Below are 27,059 nucleotides of genomic sequence, written 5' to 3' on the forward strand. Positions count from 1 at the left end.
ATTGTTGGCTGGCTGCAGCAGTAGTAGTACGGGTTTGACGATCCAAACCCAATGAATATAGTTGGTCACGAATGTTTGATCTTGAACAGAACTTACAACATCAATCAACATGTCTCAATCAAAACTGTACAGCCAGAAGTAAAGAAAAGAGTGGGAGTCTGTACCTGAACTAATGTCAAATCACATAATTTGCCGAGATGGCCAGTAAATGTAAGTAACGTTATTGTGTATTCTACGTAATGACGCAGTTTTACGTTATCACGCAGTGACATCACAACGTCTTTTAGCAACTTTTAGCAACAAATCAACCTGCCTCTAGCAACTTACCCTGAAAATTTGTTTGCAGCACTTGCAACGACAGTTTCATGGACTCACCCTGCAAATACCACCATGGCGCCGTGCAAGAGAGAGATCCAATGCTGTGTAACAACGACAATACAGGTGTCAATTTCAACAGTGTCAATATACACCCCAATGCTAGCGTAACAAAGACTAAGGTACTGAATAACTCGAACATTATCTGAATATTATTGCAAGATGGAGAGTAGCGTGCTCGAAATGCTTTGTCGGTCATTGTCATTCTAGGGCTAGTCATCATCTGAACCGGTATCTGGGCAGAGGAGACGATGAATATGTAGCCTAGGCAGCGGATAGTTAGTGCATGGGCGGTAGATCTGCACTACCGACTGCCTAGGCTAATAGCCTAGATGCTACCATATATTTTGCTATTAGACAGCAAGCTTTATGTCAAAACGTTCGTTATCAAGTTTCACTGAGCAACTATCGTAATTTACTGCCGTCCAGCCCGGTATGTGCTTCCAAAAAAGTTTTACATAAATATTTCCAATCAACCGAAAACATATATTGTCTGGAGTGCGCATGCGCCTGGACCTATATAACTAGGCGGTGTCAGAGGAAGGCCCAACAAATTGTCAGTCACCGAAGTATGAGACTGTTCTCTCTGCTACCGCACAGCAAGCGGTACCGGAGTGCCAAATCTAGGTCCAAAAGGCTCCTTATTAGCTTCTACCACCAAGCCATAAGACTGCAGAACAATTAATCAAATGGCCTGCCAGACTATTTACATTGACACCTGCCCCACTTTGATTTTACACTGGTGCTACTCGCTGTTTATTATCTATGCACAGGGTTGGGGAGGTTACTTTCTAAATGTAATCCCTTATGTGACTAGTTATCTGTCCAAAATTGTAATCTGTAACGTAACTTTTGGACTACCCAAACTCAGTAACATAATCTGATTACATTTAGTTACTTTCCCCTTAAGCGACATTAGAAGAAGACAAAAATGTATGTTACCAATTGAATGACATCATGTTCAAGTTTACATAGCTGGCAATATATAGATGCTACATTTCTCCTAACCCATCGCTTCCTACTACATATAATAACACGATTAAATGATATATCTACATAAAAAAACAAAGTCTATCAGAATTACAGTTATTCCAATAAATGTTATACCCCTTGATCTTCAAGAATAGGACTTGGAAATATGGAAGTATAGATTAGCCAAATAGTTTTACCTGAGCATAATCCCAAAACTAAGGATTTATTAGCCAGCCCTACTCTGTTGTCATGGAGGACTGATTGGGCTCATTGATTCCAGTTGAAAAAGAAATGCTCCGCTCATGGAATGTCATGCTTTGAGCACTACTGAAAAGTGCTATTTACATGTGGAAAATGAATGCCATATGCTGCATTTGCTATAGGCCTATTGTTTACCTTTTTGTTGGAGACACTGTGATATATTTCAGATGTTAAAAGGGCAAATCCATAGATGAAACAATAACAAAACGGTCGCCCTCGCCTCTGTTTTGGTAAAAAACTGAGGGATGGGCCTGGAGAAATGTAACCACACTCAGATTAATAGGCAGAGCTATGGATGCAAGAACTGACCATCCATGATATCAAAATTCTAGTTTTAACCATGTTTTGAGGCTATACAGTGTTTGTTTACATTTACAATGTTTACAAACATTGGAGGAAAACAAGCTTATATTTTGGGTTCGCATGGATTGTGACAGTTGAACTAAGCTCATGAGGCATTTATAAATTATATTCTTCAAGAATCAATGGATATATATATTTTTTTGTTTTAATTTATAGGTTCAAAAATGGATGTAGCAACTACAAATTGCCCCTTCAAGTCTATCAAAAGTGTGCGAGTTTGAGCATGTGTCCATTTTTTTATCAGCATGAATTAGATTGCGCAATAAAAGCCTCACTTTTATTCCATAGTCAGCATGTATGGGCCCGGCAGCCACAAGGAGTCGCTAGAGCGCGATGGGACATGGACATCCCAGCCGGCCAAACAGTCCCCTAACCTGGACGACGCTGGGCCAATTGTGCGCCGCCTCATGGGTCTCCCGGTTGCGGCCGGCTGCGACACAGCCTGGGATCGAACCCGGATCTGGAGTGACACCTTAGACCGCTGCACCACTTAGGAGGCCCGTCAGTAATGTGTTTATGTAATAGGATAACTACTCCTACATCATTGATATTTAGAAGTTTAACTGACAGCCTATACTTCCATAGCTGGGGCTACTGCCTGGAAAGCTGTAAAAATATAAATGATTGAATTTGACCTGGATGTTAATGATTTAATTTCCAATTGTGTCACTTGTCAGTCATGCTCATAAATCTCAGATAGTATGCATTATTTTGTTTTATGTTGTGTCCTCTTCTCTGTGCTTTCTAGAATCAGAGACATCTTTACTGCTGCACAACATGGTCCTGCTCTCCGTGAACTACCCCAGCCCCTGACCAGAGGAAGAAAACATGCAGCTGCAACCAGACTCTTTGTTAAATGTATTAATTTGCTCTCAGACTAATTCTAATGGAACAGAAACCATTCATCTAATTTTCTCTGGACAGAGAGGCATAGAATTAAACAAACGGATCAATTGCTAACATGTGGAGAATCAATGAGTCAGTGCATGGATGGCTTTGACTGCTACTGTGCTGTATGTCTTAATCCATTCCACTGTGCATGATACGTCACACATATGGTTTCAGTCACACGTACGTACACACACACTCAAGCTCTCTCACAATAGACTATTTCCTCTGCTGCTGCACGGCAAGAGGTACCTGTGCATCAAGTCTGACACCAACAGGCTCTTGAACAGCTTCCATCCCTAAGCAATACGACTGATAAATAGCTAACAAAATAACTACACAGACTATCTGAGTTAACCTTGTATCTTCATTGACCTTTTATTTCAATCTTTCCACTGTCTCTATGCAAACTCTCAGGGCCCTACACACTCGCACACACTGTCACTCCAACACACAAACACTCACTTCATAATTTGCTCGCTCAGGCATAATATGCACATCGATTTATACTGACTACACACCTGCACACCCACTTGCATACAAGTTGCTGCTACTCTGTTTATCTTATATTCTGTTGCATATTCTCCCCTTACCCCTATACATATCTACCTCCATCGCTCCAGTATCCTTGCACATGTAAATATGGTATTGGAACTGACTTTTTAAATATTTCCTGTATATAGTATGCTTACTTACTTAGTTACTTTATTGTGTATTTCATATGTCTTATTCTTATTTCTCGTGTTTTTTTACTGATTATTGCATTGTTGGGTTCTGAATTTGCAATAAAGGCATTTCACTGTGCATGTGACAATAAAACTTGAAACACACACACTTTTCGAAAATGTCATGTTGTGTCTAGTTGGTGGTACTGTACTCTAGGTGTCACTTCTTTAGTTAACTACTTAACTTTGTAAGTATGGTGCATTGTAAAATGATCAAGGGTCTGTCAGGTCCAAATTGTTTACATAACCATACCACTGGAACAGTGGGGTAACTACCTTGGGGCAGAGGGATTTGGGATTTGATCTAGCAACGCTTTCGTTTACTAGCCCACCGCTAGTAAACTAGGCTACCTGCTGCCCCAGGTGGTGGGCTTGTTCTTTGTTTTACCTATATAAAGGTTCTAATCATGGACTTCGTGTGCATATGACACTATGAGATGTATAACCTTTTGTCTGCATCTGTGCTGATTAATATATGTCCACTTTAAATCCTTGACTCACCAACTAAGAGATCAACAATGTGTCAAGTGATGCTCCGAAGCTCAGCAGTTTTTCCGGAAATAACCGGAAATAACTCAACTGTTGTTCTTCTTCTTGTAAATTCAACAGATGATCCGGTTATAATGGCATTCGGTAAGAACAACTTTTCCTGTTCCTGTTTCGGGGATTATTGTGTTTAACAGGTAGGCTAAAATCAACAGTAAGGCAAGTACTCTGCCTCTTCTCAATATATGTAAGATATGAAATCGTGTTCAAAGTGATATCCTGTCGTGTCATTGGGGAAGACCATACAAGGTCGTAAGTTATATTCATCTTCACCTTTGTCAGTTTAAGTGTGTTCACTATGGTGTTTCCATCTTTAAAATGCCTAGACCAAAATTAGCCCAGAGTTGACCTTATCTCAACTTCGTGTACAGTAGATTAAATCAGTGAAAACAACGTCTGAAGCTAGGATAACATGTGCTTTGTTTTCAATAATTACAGTTTGCTATTTTAAATGTAATGACAGAACATCGCATATGTAGGTTTCCAAATACAACTCTAAAAGATCATCACAAAAGTCCTATCTATACACTTCAACATGTAATGTAAGTGGTAATTCGTAGGTTGTATATATCAAACATGTATGGAACTTTAAACATGACCTTATAGAAAGCCTGTACAAGACATGCACATGTAATGACATTGTCTGTGTTTTCCTGGTTTGTTATGAATGTGTTATTAGTGCGTTCTGTTTGAGTTCCTTGTAGAGAGTAAGAGTGCATGTACAGTTTACAATTCTTGTCATAAATCGAATAGAATATGCCTCTTGAAAAAGACAAATGTGATTGATTATGTCTGGGGGGGAAGAAATGTGTTTAAAATACCAAATATCAGTTGTAATTAGTACATTTAGAGGCAGGTATTATTAAAAGTGTTCACTGATGTCTATATGTATTTGACTTTGCACGTAAAGAGACCCACCGGATGTGTTTTGTAGGATAGGACTCTATTCTCTCCCCTCGACTTGGTTCCCATTTTCCTTATTACTTCCTTCTTTAGACTCAATTTGAGGGAAGGGAACTATACATGGCACATTATTGACAAAAGCATGACATGCTGTAGCTTTAAAAAGCTTTAGCATTTTAAAATCACAGGAGCAGAAGTCCCTCCTCAAAATCTATTTTTCGGACTGGAACATTATAATTTTTAATTTACATTGTAATGTACGGGTCTCTTTTCAGGTGGCTTTGTAAAGATCCCTGTGCTCTTGAGATGGAGGAGGCGTACACAGAGCTGTACAGGGAGTTCCTCCAACTGCGCTTGCTGTGTCTGAAGCAGGCTGCTTTACTCAATAAACTCACAGAGAAACTGAGGACACAGCAGGGTCACTCCCATTTCCTTGTTGTAGTACCAAAAATGATATACTTCTCATGCCATGCCTATTCTGCAGGTTCTTATGTTTGTGTTACGATGAGTGTCAAAATCAGTGAATTCAGTGCATATATACAATATCAATGAATCTAGTAGGCTACATTTACATTTTTGTCATTTAGCAAACTGATCTTATCCTGAGCGACTACTTATACGTGCTTATTCCTTCCTTAGGAGGAGCCCCTGTTCCTGATGGAGACCCCAGCGTAATGGCATCAATCCCAATCCAGTGTACCCAGAAGAGCTCCGGTGCTCTCCCTGCATGGCCAGAAACCCCAATGGTCCCAAAACACAACACTGCTGCACACTATGGCATTATAAGGCCATCTGGGGCCATGGGGTCACTCACTAATCTACTGGCTGGGGATTTGGGCAGTCTACGGCTGGACTTTGCTCATCCAGGGACAGAAAGGAAGGAGGTCCACAAAGCCACCCCCGTAGGACCTCTGGACCTACCTGGGGGTAATGAAGAGATGGCACCTTCCAGTGTCTCTAGGGACTCGAAGCAAGCAGGTCGATTTTGGAGTGATGATATGACCCGACAAATGTTCAGGGTAGGTTTCTCCCCTTTAATTAATTTTTTTTGACTAGTCATGTCATTAAACGTAACATCTGTTTGTCCTCTCCCTCCCCCGATCCCTGTGCCTCCCCTAAAACCTCTCTCTCCTCCCCCCTGCTCAGATGCCCTCGGCATGTGGCTCCTTCCTGGACAGTGAGTTTCTAAGCCAGACCGGGGGGATGATGCTGATGTCAGAGGTTGCGCTGCAGTCTCATGTGTGTGACTTCTGTAATGCTGTATTCCCCGGCCACACCACCACCAGGGGAGACTTCATGTGCCACCTCCACACACACATCACCTAGAACATTATTTCCCAACCAGGGGAAATAAATACTTGAAAAGACCGATGAGACCATGGGCTTACTGGTAAAACGCACATGAGGGTGTAATTCAGGGGTACTCCAGGCAGAGCAAAAAACTGTTTCTGTTACAGTAACCGAAAATGGTTGGGAACCACTGACGTAGAACTCTGCTTCCCTGCACCAACTCCATCACACACACATCACCTAGAACACTAGTTCCCTGCACCGACTCCACACACATCATCTAGAACACTGGTTCCCCCATAAACATCTCCACACACACGTAATCTAGAATCCCCATAACATTGTTTCTGTATCACCTAGAGTAGCTGTTTCCCCATCACTTAGATTAGTGGCTTCCTCATAATGTTTCCTCTGCATCACCTAGAGTAGTGGTTTCCCCATAATATTGTTTCTGCATCACCAAGAGTAGTGGTTTCCCCATAATATTGTTTCTGCATCATTTAGAGTAGTGGTTTCCCCATGTTTCCTCTGCATCACCTAGAGTAGTGGTTTCCCCATAATATTGTTTCTGCATCACCAAGAGTAGTGGTTTCCCCATAATATTGTTTCTGCATCACCAAGAGTAGTGGTTTCCCCATAATATTGTTTCTGCATCACTTAGAGTAGTGGTTTCCCCATGTTTCCTCTGCATCACCTAGAGTAGTGGTTTCCCCATAATATTGTTTCTGCATCACCTAGTGTAGTGGTTTCCCCATAATATTTGTTTATGCATCAGAGTAGTGGTTTCCCCATAATATTTCCTCTGCATCACCTAGAGTAGTGGTTTCCCCATAATATTGTTTCTATATCACCTAGAGTAGTGGTTTCACCATAATATTGTTTCTGCATCACCTAGAGTAGTGGTTTCACCATAATATTATTTCTGCATCACCTTGAGTAGTGGTTTCCCCATAATGTTGCTTCTGCATCACCTTGAGTAGTGGTTTCCCCATAATGTTGCTTCTGCATCACTTAGAGTAGTGGTTTCCCCATAATGTTGCTTCTGCATCACCTAGAGTAGTGGTTTCCCCATAATGTTGTTTCTGCATTGTGACCTACCTGCCACCTCCACACATCACCTAGACCATTTATGAGATTTGCTTGTTTTCCCCAAGAAATGTCTTATTGATTTCAATGAAAAAGGTTCTTACAACATATATGTATTGATTAAACAGTCTGTTTTCTATGAAACTGAGAAATGTACATATACCACTGTTTTCTTATAGCACTAGAGGGCAGTAACAACATATGGTAGGCTACATCATGGGATTTGTCTCTGTTATCTCGTTATTACTGGTACTGTTTTATTACTCAAACTAATAAAAGGACATACAGTCATTTATAAACAGCTACACAATCCATTATAATGTTACACATAATATATGTATAAACATAGGATAAATATGCAAGTATATTTCTATCGTTGCTTTCGAAGGAAAACCTCGTAACTTCGTAACCATTCATTTTTTTCATTGTGCATTGACATTTTTACATGCATCGACTCTAGGGCCAAGAAAATGTATTCAAAATAGCTTCTGAAGTTTCTTAATTGTATGTTTGTTAATGGTAACGTATGGCTGTTTTCTATTTTGGAGATAAGAGGTTTCATCCAACACAGACACTAGGTACAATTTCTATCATGATTCTCTGTTGAATGTAGAGCTGAATTGATTAATAAATTAGGCCAATTTTCTTCAAATAATACTTTTGATATTGTCTCTTTGTGTATTTATGTAGTTTTTGTAATTGATATGTACATTCTAGTTTGAAAAGATTATGTATTTCTTTTTTGGAACCGCTTATTATGTTCCCACAGTGATCAGTCATTTGTGTTTGGGATGTGTCAAATGGCACTATATTCCCTATATTCCCCTGGTCAAAAGTAGCATACTATATAGAAAATAGGGCGCTATTCGGAATACAACCTGGGTCTTTCACAGTCAGAGCAGCGATGCAAAAGTACACAGCAGAACTCCTCAACGAGCCACCAGGTTGGCAGCTATATCTCGCTATATTTAGTCTGCTCTCTCATGATGCTGGTGGGGTGGGGAAGGGGGGGGGGGCTCACAGGGAGTTGAGGCAGGTGACATCACAAATACAGTCATGTTAGCTTAGAACTGGAAGGAACAAACAACTTGATGGAGCGGAGGCGGTGATGATGATGGTGGTGGTGATAGTGCGGGGAGAGTGGGAATATGACTGTTTGGACCTAGTGCTTTTCTATTAGTTTTGGAATTACTGGCAGCATTCGAATGACGCAGGATTCTTCAGCCTTATCATACATTTGACACTTATGCTCCTCACAAGGAGTGCAACAGATGGGGTGGATGGATTTCCTCACAAGGAGTGCAACAGATGGAGCCACAACAAGAATTTTAAAACAATAAAATAACATTTATTGAGATTTAACAAAATAAATAATCTGCTGTTCAGCATAACAAACGGAGGAGGTTGTTTAATGCTTGTGAGGCAGGAGGTTACAGTTTAGGTACTTCATGGAAATAATGTGTCCATCCAAATTGCACCCTTTTTCCTATATAGTGCTCCACCTTTGACTAGAGGCAGGCCCTGTTCAGAAGTAGTGCATTATATAGGAAATAGGGGACCTTTTCAGATGCAGAAAATGTAATGTCCTGGATTCTCCCTGATTTCCTAACCATCCAAACACCTTTCTTTTAAACATTCATTCCCAGTAACATCTATGTATTCTTACCAAAAAAAGTGAATTCTCCAAAACTTCACAATCAAAGAATTTAGTGTTTGATGCGACATACATACTGTATTAAAATAATAACATCGGGAGATAAGCATTCTTGTCATTGCTAATTTTGTAATTGCCTCAAGAGTTATGCAAATTATTGTTGCTTGTTTAAGCCTTATTAAGTTAAATCAAAGAATGTTGAGTTCACCAACAAATTTAATCTAAGGGCTCAATAGTGTTAACATATTAACATCCAAACCCACCCCTCTAAATTAACATAGTTTCAGTGGGTGTCAGTGACAGTTGCTGCAGTATTGGAAGAAAAAGGCCTCTGAACCTGATTATCTTCTCTGTACACATTGCCTTTATCATCTAACGGTCAACACTCAAATTAGTGACACTTTGTAAAACCAATCTTTAACGGCAGTGTCATAACAAATACTTATCCTAATCTCAGTGACAACCTTGTATCAACAGAACGAAAATAGCACCAAAAGTTAGTCATGATATCAACATTTTGCATCCATTGTCCTGGGGGCGGGGTGGGAGAGGAGGGGATTATGGGGATTGGGATTATGTTCAAAGTGGGCAAACAGAGACATTGTCACATCAGTGTATGACATACCTCCTACATTTGTGTAAGTGTTACCGTAGCCCTGTGGATGCATGTGGCTAATGCCCCCGCAGGAGTGTTTGGGCACACTATATACAGAGGTAAAGTTGTAGAGTGCCTATCCCTCAATTTCAGTATTGGAAGGCCATAGTATTAGAAGATTTATGATGTTTTACCTCTCCCTGAACTACCCGATTCAGCCAATCATGGGCTCCGTCCCAAATAACACCCTATTCCCTATATAATGCACTGCTTCTGACCAGAGTTCTGATCAAAAGAAGTGCACTATGTAGGGAATTGGATGTCATTTGGGATCCAAAATTTATTTAGATTGGAATGATTCATTCCACCTCCCCTCCCCAGTACTCCCAAGTGTCAATGGTTTAAGTACAGATGGAAAGCCTGCTGAGTTGTGCCCTCCAAGATCAGAGTGGAGCTGAGAGGCAGGGTTGTTGATGGGTTCTCAGGATGATGAGTGGTTGGTTTCACTACTTTCCCCTGTGGTCCGAGTCATCTTTGGTGCTGCCAGGGCTGCTGCACCCTGCTATCGAGCCCCTCCTTTCCACCTTGACCTCAAAGTCTGGAAGAGGAACGATGAGGGCTGTTAGCCTATATGGCCGACTGAGACAATATGATGACAATACATTATTACTCCCCCTGAACATTTGATTGGTATAGAGTACTTCACTTAATCAAAATAATACAAGGGGAAATACAACACCATGCAACTATGGTAGCACTCTTTAATATTTGAAATGTCAAGAACTTGAATTTAAATGTCAAGGGTTTTGTCTGCCAAAATGTGAACTCACTTATAAGCTAATAGGATAATACTGTAAATGGAGTCAGTACAGTCAGAGAAGACAAGTCGTGTTGCCTTGAGTTAGTGTGAGAGAAATGGAGAAGGAAACCAGAGTGAGTGAGAAGAACAACGGACGACGGAGGGGAAGTGAGAGGGAGACCAACGTCATAGAGAAATGAAACATGTCATTTTGGTTGTTTTTCCCCTCTACTTAAGAAGTCGAGGAAGAGGTAGAAAAAAAGACTGTGCCATTTCCCTGCCCACAGGTTTTTATTTTTGTTCTCTGTCGCCTGGTGAGTCAATGCAACGCCCCTCCAATTACCACCCACTTCTTAGCCCCCTCTCTCAATCCATCCCGCCCTTCAGCCCACACGCCTAACACAATGTGACGTCAGCTGGTGAGGAGTGAGGGGGAGGGGGGGTTCCGTTTCTACTGCCCCCACAGCACTTCCTCTGGCCCCCCACCATTATTCTTTCTCTCTCTCTCTCTCTCTCTCTCTCTCTCTCTCTCTCTCTCTCTCTATCTCTCTCTCTCTCTCTCTCTCTCTCTTGTTTATTTTTCTTTCTTTCTATCTCCCACTCTTTCTCTCCCACTCTCTCTCTCTCTGTCTCCCTGTATCTTCTCCACCCTGCCTACTGTGACAGCCCAGTACTACTGCACAGTAGCTTTATTAACATCTCAATGGCTTCACTTTTACATTTTAATGACGAGTGACAAAATGTGACGAGGAAAGGGTTAAGTACAATCATTTTAAGTGTCGCTATTATTAACATATGCTAGAAGACCTCATGGCAATTTGACTGTACTAACATCCATGTAAATTTTCCGTATGACTTTCTAATCTAAACTGTAGCTGGATGCTGCCTCTTCAGCCTCCCCTCTCTATCCCCCAACTAATTTCTCTCCTTTAGTTCTTCTCCAGTCCCAGCTAGAGAAACAGCTCCGGATAGTGGGAGGCATCACCCTAGACAACAATACTGGCTACAGGGGCAGTATGTTAAAGTGATCATGTAGGTTTGTCAACTGTTTTCATACCTCGAAAGTGGTTTAATATCAGGAGACATTGTCCCAGTCAATGTCCCAGGACATTTGTTGAGTTGATTTAGTTCGATTCTGCTGTATGTCTCAAACTCAAATGAATGGGAAAGATAGGCACCGTTTAAAAATGATGAAATGAGACAATGCCTATCTTTCCAATTCAATTGAGATAGAGACATGCAGCCGAATCTACACAACAAATGTTGTGGGATGGACTCGTCTCAATATAACACACATTTTTAGGCATGAAAAAGTCAGACTATCACTTTAAGAGTGTTAGCATGATAACTCTTGAATGATAATGTTTGTAAGCCATTATTCAGAAAGTCACCTGTGGTATGTGTCCCCTCTGACCTAAGGCTGAGCTTGCCAGCTCGGTCATGTGACACCATCTTAGCCAATCGCAGCCCCTCATCCATGAGCGTTTGTTGCATGAGATGGCGACTCCAGTTGGCAGGGATGGAGGTGTCGGTGGGGGGGCGGGGAGATGGAGATTGGTTGCACTGTGAGGCTACGTCTATTAGGACAGACAGGGTTAGGTGTAAATGTCATTTTGAACCAATCACATAAGCTGCTTCTTGACAAGACTGCGCTGCGTCAAGAATGGCATCCTATTCCCTATGTAATGTACTACGTTTGACCAGGGCCCATAGGGCTCTATATAGATAATAGGGTACCATAATAGTGCTTTGTAGTCAGTGGGGCTCTGTGACATTTAGAGAAACACATAAAGAATGTCTGGGAATGAAATATGATTAAGTGACACTTACTGTACAAGATCAGTGCTAAATGTGTTCAACAATTACTGTATTTACATGCAAGACTTACTGACTTGAGCTGATATACATACTAGTGTTAAAGAAAATACATTTGGATCTGGACACTGTATGTACAGTTGAAGTCAGAAGTTTACATACACCTTAGCCAAATACATTTAAACTCAGTTTTTCACAAAAAAATGTTTTCCTGACATTTAATCCTAGTACAAATTCCCTGTCTTAGGTCAGTTGGGATCACCACTTTATTTTAAGAATGTGAAATGTCAGAATAATTGTCACGACTCCTACCGAAGGTGGCTCCCCTTCCCGTTCTGGTGGCGCTCGGCGGTCGTCGTCGCCGGCCTACTAGCTGCCATTGATTCTTTCCTCCCCCTCCTTGTCTGTTTATTGGTTACACCTGTTATGTATTTTGGTGATTAGTTGGGGTTTATTAGCCAGCCTGCTCTTTGTGCGGGATTGTTTGTGTGACATTTGTGCACGTTTGAGGTGAATGTGTTTTTTCCCTGTTCATGGGTTTTGCTGGACTGTTTTAGGCCCCGTGTTTGGGGCATTTGTTTTTGTGAGCGCCCAGTGTTTCGTGGGGTGGCTTATGTTCACCGTTTGTGCATTAAAGAGCACTACCCTGAACTCTCTGTTTCCTGCGCCTGACTTCGCACCCACTACACCCAGATCGTTACAATAATAGTAGAGAGAGTGATTATTTCAGATTTAATTTCTTTCATCACATTCCGAGTGGGTCAGAAGTTTACATACACTAAATTAGTATTTGGTAGCATTGCCTTTAAATTGTTCAACTTGGGTCAAACGTTTCAGATAGCTTTCCACCAGCTTCCCAGCTTTTTTGGCCCATTCCTCCTGACAGAGCTGGTGTAACTGAGTCAGGTTTGTCGGCCTCCTTGCTCGCACACGCTTTTTCAGGTCTGCCCACAAATTTTCTATAGGATTGAGGTCAGGGCTTTGTGATGGCCACTCCAATACCTTGACTTTGTTGTCCTTAAGCCATTTTGCCACAACTTTGGAAGTATGCCTGGGGTCATGGTCCATTTGGAAGACCCATTTGTGACTAAGCTTTAATTTCCTGACTGATGTCTTGAGATGTTGCTTCAATATATCCACATAACTTCCCTCCTCATGATGCCATCTATTTTGTGAAGTGCACCAGTCCCTCCTGCAGCAAAGCACCCCCACAACATGATGCTGCCACCCCCATGCTTCACAGTTGGGATGGTGTTCTTCGGCTTGCAAGCCTCTCCCTTTTTCCTCCAAACATAACAATGGTCATTATGGCCAAACAGTTCTATTTTTGTTTCATCAGACCAGAGGACATTTCTCTAAAAAGTATGATCTTTGTCCCCATGTGCAGTTGCAAACCGTAGTCTGGCTTTTTTATGGCGGTCTTGGAGCAGTGGCTTCTTCCTTGCTGAGCGGCCTTTCAGGTTATGTCGATATAGGACTCATTTTTACTGTGGATATAGATACTTTTGTACCTGTTGCCTCCAGCATCTTCACAAGTTCCTTTGCTGTTGTTCTGGGATTGATTTTCACTTTTCGCACCAAAGTACTTTCATCTCTAGGAGACAGAACGCGTCTCCTTCCTGAGCAGTATGACGGTTGCATGGTCCCATGGTTTTTATACTTGCGTACTATTGTTTGTACAGATGAACGTGGTACCTTCAGGCATTTGGAAATTGCTCCCAAGGATGAACCAGACTTGTGGATGTCTACAATTTTTTTCTGAGGTCTTTGCTGATTTCTTTTGATTTTCCCATGATGTCAAGCGAAGAGGAACTGAGTTTGAAGGTAGGCCTTGAAATACATCCACAGGCACACCTCCAATTGACTCAAATGATGTCAATTAACCTATCAGAAAGTCCTAAAGCCATGACATAATTTTCTGGAATTGTCCAAGCTGTTTAAAGGCACAGTCAACTTAGTGTATGTAAACTTCTGACCCACTGGAATTGTGATACAGTGAATTACAAGTTAAATAATCTGTCTGTAAACAATTGTTGGAAAATTTACTTGTGTCATGCACAAAGTTGATGTCCTAACTGACTTGCCAAAGTATAGTTTGTTAATTAACAAGAAATTTGTGGAGTGGTTGAAAAACAAGTTTTAATGACTCCAACCTAAGTGTAGGTAAACTTCCGACTTCAACGGTACCTTGTGTTAAGCTGTCCAGACTCTCTCCTGATAAGCTGTCCTCGTCAGCCCTCTGGGACACGCCCTCTGAACCCTCCACACCATGGAGGGAGGACACACATTCTGACACTATCACCTGAAACACACACCAAATGTCATAGTGTGTGTGTTACAATGCAATTACTACTGAAATGTACTAATGGCATAAAATTGATATATAGTATAGGGCTGATTGAAAAGTATCTATGGTATAAATTACAGTGTATGAATTTTTCATTGATTTATTCTAATTACAGCTTATTCATTGTCTACCAATGCTGTATGGATCAACATGATACTAATATTACGTTGACAAAACAGCTTTTGTAGACACACTAACAAATTAAAATAGAGTTTGATATAGTTTTAAATCTTTCTTGTTAGGGGTTCAGAGACTTTAGCACACTCACCTCATGTTTCACTCTCTTTTGGGATGATAAACTGCAGTCATCTGCACTTGTTCTGTAATAAGAGAAATAAATAATAAAGTAAAAGAGCAATCCTCTTGTGCAAACTCCAGGATTCATTTGGTCCTGCTGTCTGTTAGTTCATTAGCTAGTAGTAGCTCATTATATCCAATTAAAATATACAGAATAAAAATATAAACACAACATGCAAATTGTTGGTCCCATGTTTCATGAGCTAAAATTAAAAATCCCAGAAAAGTTCCATATGCACAAAAAGCTCATTTCTCTCCAATTTTGTGGACAAATTTGTTTACACAACCGTTAGTGAGCATTTCTCCTTTGTCAAGATAATCCATCCACCTGACAGGTAAGGCATATCAAGAAGCTGACTAAACAGCATGATCATTACACAGGTTCACCTTGTGCTGGGGACAATAAAAGGCTTCTAAAATGTGCAGTTTTGTTACACAACACAATGCCACAGATGTCTCAAGTTTTGAGGGAGCGTGCAATTAGCATGCAGACTACATGAATGTCCACCACAGCTTTTGCCAGAGAATGTAATGTTCATTTCTCGACCATAAGCCGCCTCCAACTTCGTTTTAGAGAATTTGGCAGTACGTCCGACCTGCCTCACAACCTCAGACTACATGTGACCACGTCAGCCCAGGACCTCCATATCCGGCTTCTTTACCTGCAGGATCGTCTGAGACTAGGCACTAGCTGATGAAATTGAGGAATATTTATTTCTGTAATAAAGCCCTTTGTGTGGAAAAGCGAATTCTTATTGGCTGGGCCTGGCTCCCCTGCCCAGTCATGTGAAATCCATAAATGATGGCCTAATAAATGTATTTAAATGTACTGTTTTCCTTCTATGAACTGTAACTCAGTAAAATCTTCGAAATTGTTGCATGTTGCAATTCATATTTTTGTTCAGTATATAAAAACTGATGTTGTGTAACCAAAATTTGAGGCGATGTGACTAACAGTAAACACATACATTATTATTGATTTTATACATTATTATTGATTTTGAAAGATATACAAAAAAATCGTATTGATTATATGAGACGCTTGAGTTTTTGAATGTGCTTTCATTTAGCTGATCACAAAGTATGACTTTGTTTTGGAGCGGATGCACTGACTGCAGTGCTGTCTGACGAGTAGCATGACCTTGACCAGCCTTAGCTATGTGTGCTAAGTGTATAAGTCTCTCTATATTTGGGTTTCCCTGTGTGCATCCCAAATGGCACCCTATTCCCTACAGATGTAGGATCTTAATTTGAGCCAGTTTGCTTCAGCAGGAACATAATCCTGCAGCAACAGCAAATGTGAATTATTATGTGGATTATAATGAATGAACATTTTTGTATGGGTTGATTCATTTTTCATTGTGGAAAATCAAGACAGAATTTTCTAAGTGGAAATTTCTAACTTTAGATGCCTTTTTAAAACTCAAATACACTAAAAGTTCGTTTTTCTGCTATGCAGGAAAATTCTCAGCAACAAAAGAGTGATCAAATTAAGATCCTACTTTTGACCAGGGCCCATAGGGGACACAGACTAGTTGTAGAGGAAGAGACAGAAGGTGAGAGGGTGGGAAGGTCATCAGACGGGGGTGAGGAACCCCCTAAACAGTGAAACCTCGTGCCCTTACCTGGCATGCTTGAGTGTGGAGGTGTAGGCGCATTCTCTTGCCACCTGTCTAGCCAATGAGAAGAGCTCTACCCGTCGCAAAAGCAGAGCGTTGTCACGCATACAGAACTGGGCGGCCGCTTCATTGATGATCAGCTGAACATGAGGAGGACATCAAATAAGGTGAGAGGGGAAAGAGAACATTAGAATGATATGAACACTATGATTTAAAAAATTATACAACCCACTGGGCAAAAACTGGTTGAATCAACGTTGTTTCCAGGTCATTTGAAAAAAAACATTTCATGTGATGACGTTGAAGCAACGTGGAAAACTGATTGGATTTGAAAAAAGTTATCAACGTAATTTTGTGGGGTTTTTTCACTCAACTTTTAACCTAAATCCAATGACCTGGTGACATTTTTGATTGATTTCACATTGAATTCGGGTTACTTGACAATTCAAAACTAGACGTTGAACTGACGTCTGTGCCCAGTAGGAATGCTCAAGCCTCACACATATATTAGTACACAGATAACTCTATTAGTGGAAACACTGATGCCCTCACCTCGTGGTGTGTGAGCTGCTTGCCCTCCCTCCTCTTGGAGTCGAAGCGGCCGTAGATGAGGCTGTACTTGCGGATCTCCTCCTCCTTGGCCATGTCCTGGGGTGCCATCTTGAAGATGTGGCCCACCGTCTTGGCCATCTTCTTGTTCATCCTAAGGAGTGTCTTCACCTCTCTGGGGTCTGACCTGGGCAGGGTCCTCAGGAGCCTGTCCACGCTCTCCCCCACTGCCCGTGCCGTCTCCCCGTCCAGCTGGCCCCCAGGCCAGGCTGAGAGGACCACCGGGGAGAGGGAGGAGGAGGAGGCTGGGGGCGTGGAGGGACCTGGGGTACGAGGGGGGAGTAGAGGTGGGCTGGGCTGCTCCTCGTCCACCCCTGAGGCTGAGACCGAGGCACTGTTCCCATCCGGCTCTGGGCTGAGCCAGTGGGGGTCCATTGGGGACAGCTTGCCCCTGTAGTGGGTGTCCAGGGGCTGTGGCGAGGCCTGGGAGCAGGGGCTTCTGGGGCTCCCGCTGTGCATAGGGGTGAGGCACGCCCTGTCCTCCCTGTCGAACGGCGACCCTGGCTGTCCATTGCTCAGGGACTTCCTGGGTCCGCTGGAGGCGGTTCCGCTGGCACCCGTCCCATTCACCTTGAACAGCGGGATGCCGCCCAGGGGCATGTTGGCCAGGGGCTGGTTGAAGAGGGCCGGGTTGGCTGCCCAGTCGCGGAGGGCCTTCTGTAGACGACGCACGTGCAATGGCTTGGTCGCCATGCCGACCAGCGCCATGATCTCCAGGAACTCATCCTCTGCAGCCTCACAGAGCTGCTGCAAGTCGTCGCCGCCCTGCTGGATGAAGGTGTCGTAGTAGGCCAACAGGTTGGCCCTCTGCAGCACCCGGTACAGCTGCAGCTCGCCCAGCATACGCGGCAGAGACATGGTGTAGGACTGTAGACAGGAAAGAAGGAACAGACCGGAGGAGAGTTACTCAAGACTCCACCTAAGTTTAATAAATGTCTCATCAATGGAAGGAGAAAACAGTTATGATGTATTGTGTTGTGTGGACAGAATGCTTTATTAATTTGTTTGCTACATGGAATAATCCTTCCTCCCTCCTCCATTCTCTCTCCCTGCTTCTTTACCTCCCTACCCCTCTCTCATCCATCGCTACCTCCTCGCTCTCAATCCCCTTCCTCCTTCACCATCTCCCTCTCTCCCCTTCCCCACTCTCATCTGTCTGTCTCTCTCCCATCTCCACCTCTCTCTCTCTCCTCTCTCAAAGCACAGACATAATATTGAAGCATAAATATGTGTCAATAGAATTGACACAAGTCAATATACATAGCATTCAATGCAAAAGGATATTCAGGCAGACAGACAGACTCTAACCTCAACCATAAACCTAACCCTAGCATCATGTCCACACCTTGGCTCAACCCTAACCCTAGCCATGGGGTTGGAGCTATGGTTAGGGTTGAAGTTGGAGTTAGTGTTGAGCTTGGATGTGGACAAGAAGTTAGAGTTATGGCTAGGGTTACGGTTGAGCCAATATGTGGAGATGAAGTGAGGGTTAGTGTAGGGTTGAGCCAGGAATGGACATGAAACTAGGGTTCTACTCTTAGAAAAAATGGTTCCAAAAGTGTTCTTCGGCTATCCCCATAGGAGAGCACTTTTTGGTTCCAGGTAGAACTATTTTGGGTTCCATGAAGAACCCTCTGTGTTAAAGGTTCTACATGGAACTCAAAAGGGTTCTACCTGGAACCAATAGGGTTCTACTTGGAACCAAAATGGGTTCTTCAAAGAGTCCTCTTATAGGGACAGCAAAAGAATAGCACCCTTGGAAAAGGGTTTTGGTTAGGTTAAGGGTTGAGCCAGGATGTGGACATGAAGCTAGAGTTAGGGTTAGGCCCTAGACATCACCCTAACCCTAATCCAATTAACAATACATGTATGTATCAATGTATCTACCGTGCCTTTCTAAGGTCTTCGAAAGCCAAGTCAACAAACAGATTACCGACCATTTCGAATCTCACCATACCTTCTCTGCTATGCAATCCGGTTTCAGAGCTGGTCATGGGTGCACCTCAGCCACGCTCAAGGTCCTAAACGATATCTTAACCGCCATCGATAAGAAACATTACTGTGCAGCCGTATTCATTGATCTGGCCAAGGCTTTCGACTCTGTCAATCACCATATCCTCATCGGCAGACTCGACAGCCTTGGTTTCTCAAATGATTGCCTCGCCTGGTTCACCAACTACTTCTCTGATAGAGTTCAGTGTGTCAAATCGGAGGGTCTGCTGTCCGGACCTCTGGCAGTCTCTATGGGGGTGCCACAGGGTTCAATTCTTGGACCGACTCTCTTCTCTGTATACATCAATGAGGTCGCTCTTGCTGCTGGTGAGTCCCTGATCCACCTCTACGCAGACGACACCATTCTGTATACTTCCGGCCCTTCTTTGGACACTGTGTTAACAACCCTCCAGGCAAGCTTCAATGCCATACAACTCTCCTTCCGTGGCCTCCAATTGCTCTTAAATACAAGTAAAACTAAATGCATGCTCTTCAACCGATCGCTACCTGCACCTACCCGCCTGTCCAACATCACTACTCTGGACGGCTCTGACTTAGAATACGTGGACAACTACAAATACTTAGGTGTCTGGTTAGACTGTAAACTCTCCTTCCAGACCCATATCAAACATCTCCAATCCAAAGTTAAATCTAGAATTGGCTTCCTATTTCGCAACAAAGCATCCTTCACTCATGCTGCCAAACATACCCTTGTAAAACTGACCATCCTACCAATCCTCGACTTTGGCGATGTCATTTACAAAATAGCCTCCAATACCTTACTCAACAAATTGGATGCAGTCTATCACAGTGCAATCCGTTTTATCACCAAAGCCCCATATACTACCCACCATTGCGACCTGTACGCTCTCGTTGGCTGGCCCTCGCTTCATACTCGTCGCCAAACCCACTGGCTCCATGTCATCTACAAGACCCTGCTAGGTAAAGTCCCCCCTTATCTCAGCTCGCTGGTCACCATAGCATCTCCCACCTGTAGCACACGCTCCAGCAGGTATATCTCTCTAGTCACCCCCAAAACCAATTCTTTCTTTGGCCGCCTCTCCTTCCAGTTCTCTGCTGCCAATGACTGGAACGAACTACAAAAATCTCTGAAACTGGAAACACTTATCTCCCTCACTAGCTTTAAGCACCAACTGTCAGAGCAGCTCACAGATTACTGCACCTGTACATAGCCCACCTATAATTTAGCCCAAACAACTACCTCTTTCCCAACTGTATTTAATTTTTATTTATTTATTTATTTTGCTCCTTTGCACCCCATTATTTTTTATTTCTACTTTGCACATTCTTCCATTGCAAAACTACCATTCCAGTATTTTACTTGCTATATTGTATTTACTTTGCCATCATGGCCTTTTTTGCCTTTACCTCCCTTCTCACCTCATTTGCTCACATTGTATATAGACTTGTTTATACTGCATTATTGACTGTATGTTTGTTTTTACTCCATGTGTAACTCTGTGTCGTTTTATCTGTCGAACTGCTTTGCTTTATCTTGGCCAGGTCGCAATTGTAAATGAGAACTTGTTCTCAACTTGCCTACCTGGTTAAATAAAGGTAAAATAAAAATAAAAATAAATAAAAAAATGTATTTTTTTATTAATTCGTAAACATTTCTAAAAACATAATTCCACTTTGCCATTATGGGGTAATGTGTGTAGATCACAAAATCTCAATTGAATCCATTTTAAATTCAGACTATAACACAAGACAATTTGGAAAAAGTCAAGGGGTGGGAATACTTTCTGAAGGCACTGTATTGTATGCCTGTCTGTCTGAATTTCACCAGTTTTTGCCTAATGCTCAACCATCTTGATGCATGTTTATGTATCAATTTCGGAGCACATGCGTCAAGACCCATACCTTTTCGCAATGAATGTAATACATGTATTGAGAAATGTGTCACACCTTTTGACTATCTGTTATGTTGCAGAATGTCTCATATAAGAACACATGAAGTCAATATCAATCAAATGTCTTGAAAACACTAAGTCCATACAATTTTTTATTTGAACCCAAATTACACATGAGAGACTTATACTAGCCTACAAAAGCCTACTTTTCCTGATAGTTTATTATTATTGATGATCATCTTTGACAACACTTCGCGTGTGGGTGCCCAATCCTCTATACCTCAAATATGCAGGATGTGTTCTCCAATTACGCATGGCATTGTCATTGGAAAAATGTACAGTTTAGACATGCACAATTGTTGTTGTTTTTTCAAGATCTGGGAATTAAAAATAGTTTGTTAAAAATAGTTTGTCTATTCTTATGGGGGCAGAATTTGCGAGTTCATATGATGCACAAAGCGACGGTTACGAAAATAATAATTTAAAAAACAATGACAATAATTTAAAAAACAATGACAATAGTATTAAGCGAACATCCATAGTGCAAGGCAATAACAGATGATCCATCTTTCTACGGAACTAAACACGCATGTGAAATGTAATATTTCATCATAAAAATGTAAATAACTCCAGCATAATCTCTCACCTCGTTCAAATCGTCCGATGGCTGAATTGGCAGAGGGGACCTGCGTGCACTGAGTGACCCGAATCCAGTTTTCGCGCAATCTGTTGAACCTCGTAATAGGCTAGATTATCTAAAAATAAAGTTATATCAGCAATCGTAATTGTTATCTCACTTTTTACCTTATCGAAAGTCTCATCCCTCGACGGCTCTTTTTTTAAAGTCCCATCCAGTCCCGTTAACTAAGTTTCCATCAATGTAAGAGATTTGATAAATACATACTTTTTTAAAAAGCTATTGTACACAACCTATTGTAAATGCATTAAATGTATTTATATAATCGCTTTATTTTCCTGTACAATCGTTATCTTTCTCACTTCTGACTGCTGTTGACACCAGCTAAATCCCATAACTCGTCTGAATTCGTTGGCAGTTATCTTCCCCCGGCGAACCGTATTGGTTGCTGGCTGCCTTTTTGCTGGTTGTGTGGGTGCGAGAAACCTGGGGGCGGACGCCATCTGACCGAAAAAGAGCTTTCCTCTCTCCCAGTAGAGAGGCGGCTTTCAAATTGGAGATGTGGGAGGCGGGGGCCTGAAATACTGAGGTTTGCTTAGTAACCCTTTCATTTTAGGATTTTATTTGCCCACTTTTCAATAAGATGCACCTGTCTAAAATGAGCCTATTTAATAAAAACTGAGGACCACATAGCCAACCATTCTGCCTGGTCAGTCACAGAAATGTGTGAGGTGAGCTGTATGCTTCTATAGGCTATACTGCTAGCCTAACCTTCAATTGAATTAATCTCATTTTATTGTACTAGAAAAGTTATTTGGGTGCTGTTTCACAAATAAATATTATTGATCTACAGCACAGTCGTAAACAACATGGACATACAGTAATAGCCTAATAGTGCGGCAGAATCATCAAGTGGTTGGCAAATGGTGAAGGACTGTTTCCGATCGTTTGGGTAAATTCTTTGCGTGACGCATGAGATAGGGGATTCCCCGATGACGCAACAGGCATCACTGTGAATTTGATTTACACTAGGTCTACAACATTGCAGTTTATTCATTATAAATTGGCTAACTTAAAGGGGAAATCAGCAGTTGAAACAATAATAAAGCATCATCTCTACCCTGGCCTGTTTCGATGAAAAGCAAAGGAATGGGGATGGAGAAATGTAACCACTCTTAAAATTCAAAGACAGAGCTATTATCAGGATAAGGTAAAACCCAGAAGCAGACCTTGTCGAAGTAACAATGTTTATTACAGCAACAGGGGCAAAGGTACAGGACTGCAGGCAGGCTCAGGGTCAGGGCAGGCAGAGTGGTCAGGCGGGCGGGCTCAGGGTGTGAGGGTGCGTGCTGGTGGCAGGAAAGTCAGGCTCAGGAGATCGAACTTGGTATAAAACGGAGCAGTTTAATAAGTGCTCAAAAACTCAGAAAACCAAAATATACAAAATAAAACAAGTGGGTACAAAACCCGTCACACACCAGAGCATATCTTGCACAATGCTTACAAACAAACAATCACCGACAAGGACAATGAGGGGGAACAGAGGGTTAAATACACAACATGTTATGAATGGGATTGGAACCAGGTGTGATACAAGACCAGACAAAACCAAAAGAAAATGAAAAGAGGATCAGCGATGGCTAGATGGTTGGAAACTTCGACCGCCGAACGCCGCCCGAACAAGGAGAGGGACCAACTTCGGAGGAAGTCGTGACCCAGGGTCAGGACAGGCAAGGGTTAAAACCAGGAGGACGAGAAAAGAGAGACTGAGGAAAAGGAGGAGATGAATACAAAAAATGCTGGTTGACTAGACAAACAACATGAACTGGCAACAGACAAACAGAGAACACCGGTATAAATGTAAACAGGAGACAAAGGGCTGTGAGACATGGGTTTAACTCAGGACACATGAAAGGTGGGGTGTATATGAAGGGTACGGGGCAACAGAAGATGAACAGCAGAGGGACTAATAATTTTAGAGATGGGAAACGGGCCAATAAATCGGGGGGGGGGGCAGACCATGTCCACAGGCAGTCCATGGATCCGGAAGACGTTCTGCACCATGAGCTGGGCCGTCTCCGTGGCCGAGGGTAGTTTGGGGAGAGGAATGAAGTGGGCGGCCTTGGAAAACTGGTTGACCACAGTCAGGATGGCAGTGTTGCCCTTAGGCTCAAACATGACTGGCCATGATTGTTTTGATTGTTTTAACTTGATTAAATTGTTTATGTTGAGTATATGTGATTTTGTACAAAGCCACATTGTCTCTATCATGTCCCTCCTTCCGGTCACCATGTAGGCGTTGAAGCATGCTGACATGTTCTATCTGAGCCCTCTCAACCAAATAAGCAGGGCCGGTCCTTGCCTTTCTGCCGCCATAGTCGAGACCAAAAAATGAAAGTTGAAAATACTTATTTTCATGATGTTGAAATATTTTACAAACGTTCAAAATATGTATTTTCTGGATGTTGAAATCAGGCTCATTTTTGGTTCTGAATGAAATTTGAAAATAAGTCATTTATAGACATCTATGTTTGGGCCAAATCAAGGCTGGTCTAGACCGAACAAAATCTAAACCAAACATAGACATCTAAAAGGTGTCGGTCCTGTACCAAACAAATACGTCCAAAAGGTGTTGGCGTCGGTCCGTGCTTACTGAGGTGTAGCTTACCGTGTTGTCTGATATTGAATTTTATGAAAGCACATCTATGTGGTAAGCCTACCATTTGTAAAACACAAAAAAACATATCCAGACAGGACCAAAAAAAGACGTCCAAAAGACGTCACCTTATGCTTACTGGGGTGTAGCCTACCATGTTGGCCTGCAATAGAATTTTATCCATGTAGTAGGCCCACCATTTGTAAACCATGTAATTGCATTGGTTTATTAGTCCTGATTTCTGTGACTAATCAATTTGGCTATTTAAGCTCTGAATATCAGCTACCCAACTTTATCATGAGCCTATTTGCAATGTGTTTACACAGCAGGAAATGCAGAAGTATTTTATTATTCATTATGATCAGCTTGTCAAAAATGTGCAGATACAAACTTGAAACCACTGATCATGACAATGGGGTGAAACTCCTGGACAACAGATGATTGTCCATTCCATATTGTCCATTTTACTTTGACCTGTCCTGCTTTTAGGATATGTTGTTTGTTAACATGACAACTCATTTTTTATTTGATTGAGTGCCATTTAGGTTAGGCTATTTGATCTGAGAAACCTGCATGTTGTTCGTCTCATTACAGTGTCATACATTGTATCTCCAGGCTGTAGGCTACAGAAAAGGCTACATACTGTCTACCATATCCTATATCAGCTACACGATTTATGTTCGCTAATTTTTTTGACGGAACGTTGGTGGAGCACCGCAGAGTTGCTTCTCTCCAACAGCATCCTGGAGAGGCACGCTGGGAATGGACAAAGTGGACACTGCTTAGGGCGACATCAGCGCTCACCTAAAAAGCCCATATGCCACTGGTTGAGAGAAATTGTCGGTGTTTTGGGGCAGAATTAAGTGAGGTTTTATGTGTTGTTGTTGGAGGTGCGGCTTGGCCAGTTTAGCTCAGAAAATGCCGCCTCGTCACTCTGCAGCCATCGGTGGCCGCCTAATCCTGCCTAATAAGCGGGCCAGCCGTGCAAATAAGCAATACTTTTTTCTAGATATCAAAATACATGTGTATGAAATGTATTACTTTGTCTGTTAGACCTATAGTACACTTTCCTAACATTAAAATAATAGTAGGCCTATTAGTTGAACCAGATCATTCAGATTTAGTTTAGAATATGAAATAATGATTGCCCTCTTAAAATATCAGATTGGCTATCTTCAAGTTCGTCATACATGTAATTGTGTGAATATAGGTGATATTTTTAGGTCTTCTGAGGCAGAGGACACCCACAGTATGTTCAGTCCATCCCTCCTCCTTTATATCCATCCATCCCCTGCCTGTCACTGATTGACACAAATCCCCTGGAGAGTGAGCTGTGCCCCCTGCCGGTTGCAAGCCCCCCTTTCCTACCTCTCTCTTCCCCAGACCTCCCCTTTCTGAAAGCCCTGGTTGATCTCACAGCCCACACAGACTATTCGCACACACACAAGTACACACTCTCTTTCTCTCACACACACACACACACACACTCCTTGAGGAACACACTTTAATACAGCATCCGGAATGGGCAGAAATAGGCTAGAGAATGCAGTGTGTGGGTGGGTGGAGAAGGCAGACATGAGAAAATGGATGGTGTTTGACAGTAGGAAAAAGTGACTGCATGATATCCATGTTTGCATTGTTGAATAAACAATGACTCGTTTTGTTTAAATAGGGAATAAGTCAGAAAATAGTTTGCCTATTATAATTATAGTCTTTGAATTATTATTTCATTATTAGTCCTTTATAGACTTATATAAAGAGAAACATTATGATTAACGCCACATTCATCCTATTTTCTTTGTACTCAGTTGCCATTTAAAGTAGCATTAGAAACATTTTTGAGCGAGTGTAAACTTGTTCTTGCAAAGATTAGGTTAATCTAGGGGAAACAAGGTTGTGGTTTGTGTACCGTTGGCAAAATGTCCTTTCCTATTAAAGCTGTAGGCAAAGTCATTGGTCATATTCCCCCTTGCATGTGTTGTTACTTTACTTTCACTAATCTGATGACTGTTATTTATCTAATCAGCTAACGATGAATTGAATCACGTAACAATTAACTCATTAGGATTTGGGGCACCACGAGAGCGTTCTTTAAAGAGTTACCATCTCCGGAATTATACTCTAAAGATCTTTACCTATCACATCCATAAACAGTCAACTTATCAATCATAACCTCGTATCATATCATCATTCTTTACAGTCGTAACCTTGCATCTGCAAAAACCCGGGCCTTACTTAGGATTCAGTACTACACAAATTGGTTTAATTATTTATTTACTAGCTAACTAAATGGTAACACAGGATAAACATACACACTTAATACATTAGAAATAGGTCCCTAGTGGACTGACAACAACATGGCTGCTTGTTACAAAAGACATGGAGTGGGCGAGAGAGAGAGAGAGGGACAGATAGACTTAACGTTTGTACATTTAGAACCTACTCTCACTTATACTTTAAGAAACCATGAATGTATGTACGTGAAAATCCTTGATTTCTCTCGGTAGACAGGGTCTTCTTACGCTTGTAAGGCTCTGATTGTCCAAACGGGGTTCCTCTGTTGTTCTCCTCTGCTGGTCGTCCGGTATCCGGTGACTTGTCATGTAGTCCTGAACAGAACTACAGAGTTTATTCTACTTACATTCCCTCTGGAAGATGCTTATTTGAAGATAGGCTAGCCAGCCGTGTCGATAGTTCCCAGTGGAGTTGTTGAGAGTAGCGTACTACGGTGATTTGAAAAGAGTAGTAGAATGGTC

The 27,059-nt window shown here is 42.0% G+C and overlaps 2 protein-coding genes across 8 annotated transcripts; one reads left to right on the plus strand and one right to left on the minus strand.

The window, feature by feature from the left end:
- Window positions 1-4,126: 4,126 nt before the first annotated feature.
- LOC109894232 (uncharacterized) lies at window positions 4,127-8,080 on the plus strand. 7 transcript variants are annotated; one of them, XM_020487565.2, is made up of 4 exons: window positions 4,127-4,217; window positions 5,309-5,517; window positions 5,673-6,052; window positions 6,180-7,565. In XM_020487565.2, exons 2-4 carry the CDS (start codon window positions 5,340-5,342, stop codon window positions 6,357-6,359), a joined length of 738 nt encoding a protein of 245 aa, XP_020343154.1. In that variant the 5' UTR covers window positions 4,127-4,217; window positions 5,309-5,339; the 3' UTR covers window positions 6,360-7,565. The 7 variants fall into 7 exon arrangements, with proteins under 7 accessions (XP_020343154.1, XP_031679816.1, XP_020343139.1 ...); XM_031823956.1 differs by having other exon boundaries at window positions 5,309-5,451; XM_020487550.2 differs by having other exon boundaries at window positions 4,158-4,267; window positions 6,180-8,080.
- Window positions 8,058-22,113, minus strand: LOC109894207 (NGFI-A-binding protein 2). Its single transcript, XM_020487502.2, has 7 exons — window positions 21,657-22,113; window positions 17,088-18,011; window positions 16,542-16,675; window positions 14,888-14,939; window positions 14,460-14,574; window positions 11,849-12,034; window positions 8,058-10,256 (listed from the first exon to the last, which is right to left on the minus strand). Exons 2-7 carry the CDS (start codon window positions 18,000-18,002, stop codon window positions 10,165-10,167), a joined length of 1,494 nt encoding a protein of 497 aa, XP_020343091.1. The 5' UTR covers window positions 18,003-18,011; window positions 21,657-22,113; the 3' UTR covers window positions 8,058-10,164.
- Window positions 22,114-27,059: the final 4,946 nt, after the last annotated feature.

This window comes from Oncorhynchus kisutch, linkage group LG1, assembly GCF_002021735.2.
Source record: "Oncorhynchus kisutch isolate 150728-3 linkage group LG1, Okis_V2, whole genome shotgun sequence".
NCBI lineage: Eukaryota > Metazoa > Chordata > Actinopteri > Salmoniformes > Salmonidae > Oncorhynchus > Oncorhynchus kisutch.

Bases quoted from the DNA above. Each gene is read 5' to 3' on its own strand.
- LOC109894232 (XM_020487565.2), top strand. From the start codon at position 5,340: ATGGAGGAGGCGTACACAGAGCTGTACAGGGAGTTCCTCCAACTGCGC. The intron at 5,518-5,672 runs GTTCTTATGTTT...TTCCTTCCTTAG, and splicing joins ATGCCATGCCTATTCTGCAG to GAGGAGCCCCTGTTCCTGAT. The intron at 6,053-6,179 runs GTAGGTTTCTCC...CCCCCTGCTCAG, and splicing joins TGACCCGACAAATGTTCAGG to ATGCCCTCGGCATGTGGCTC.
- LOC109894207 (XM_020487502.2), bottom strand. From the start codon at position 18,002: ATGTCTCTGCCGCGTATGCTGGGCGAGCTGCAGCTGTACCGGGTGCTG. The intron at 16,676-17,087 runs GTGAGGGCATCA...CCTCATGTTCAG, and splicing joins AGCAGCTCACACACCACGAG to CTGATCATCAATGAAGCGGC. The intron at 10,257-11,848 runs GTGACTTTCTGA...TTCCTCTTCCAG, and splicing joins AGAGGGGACACATACCACAG to ACTTTGAGGTCAAGGTGGAA.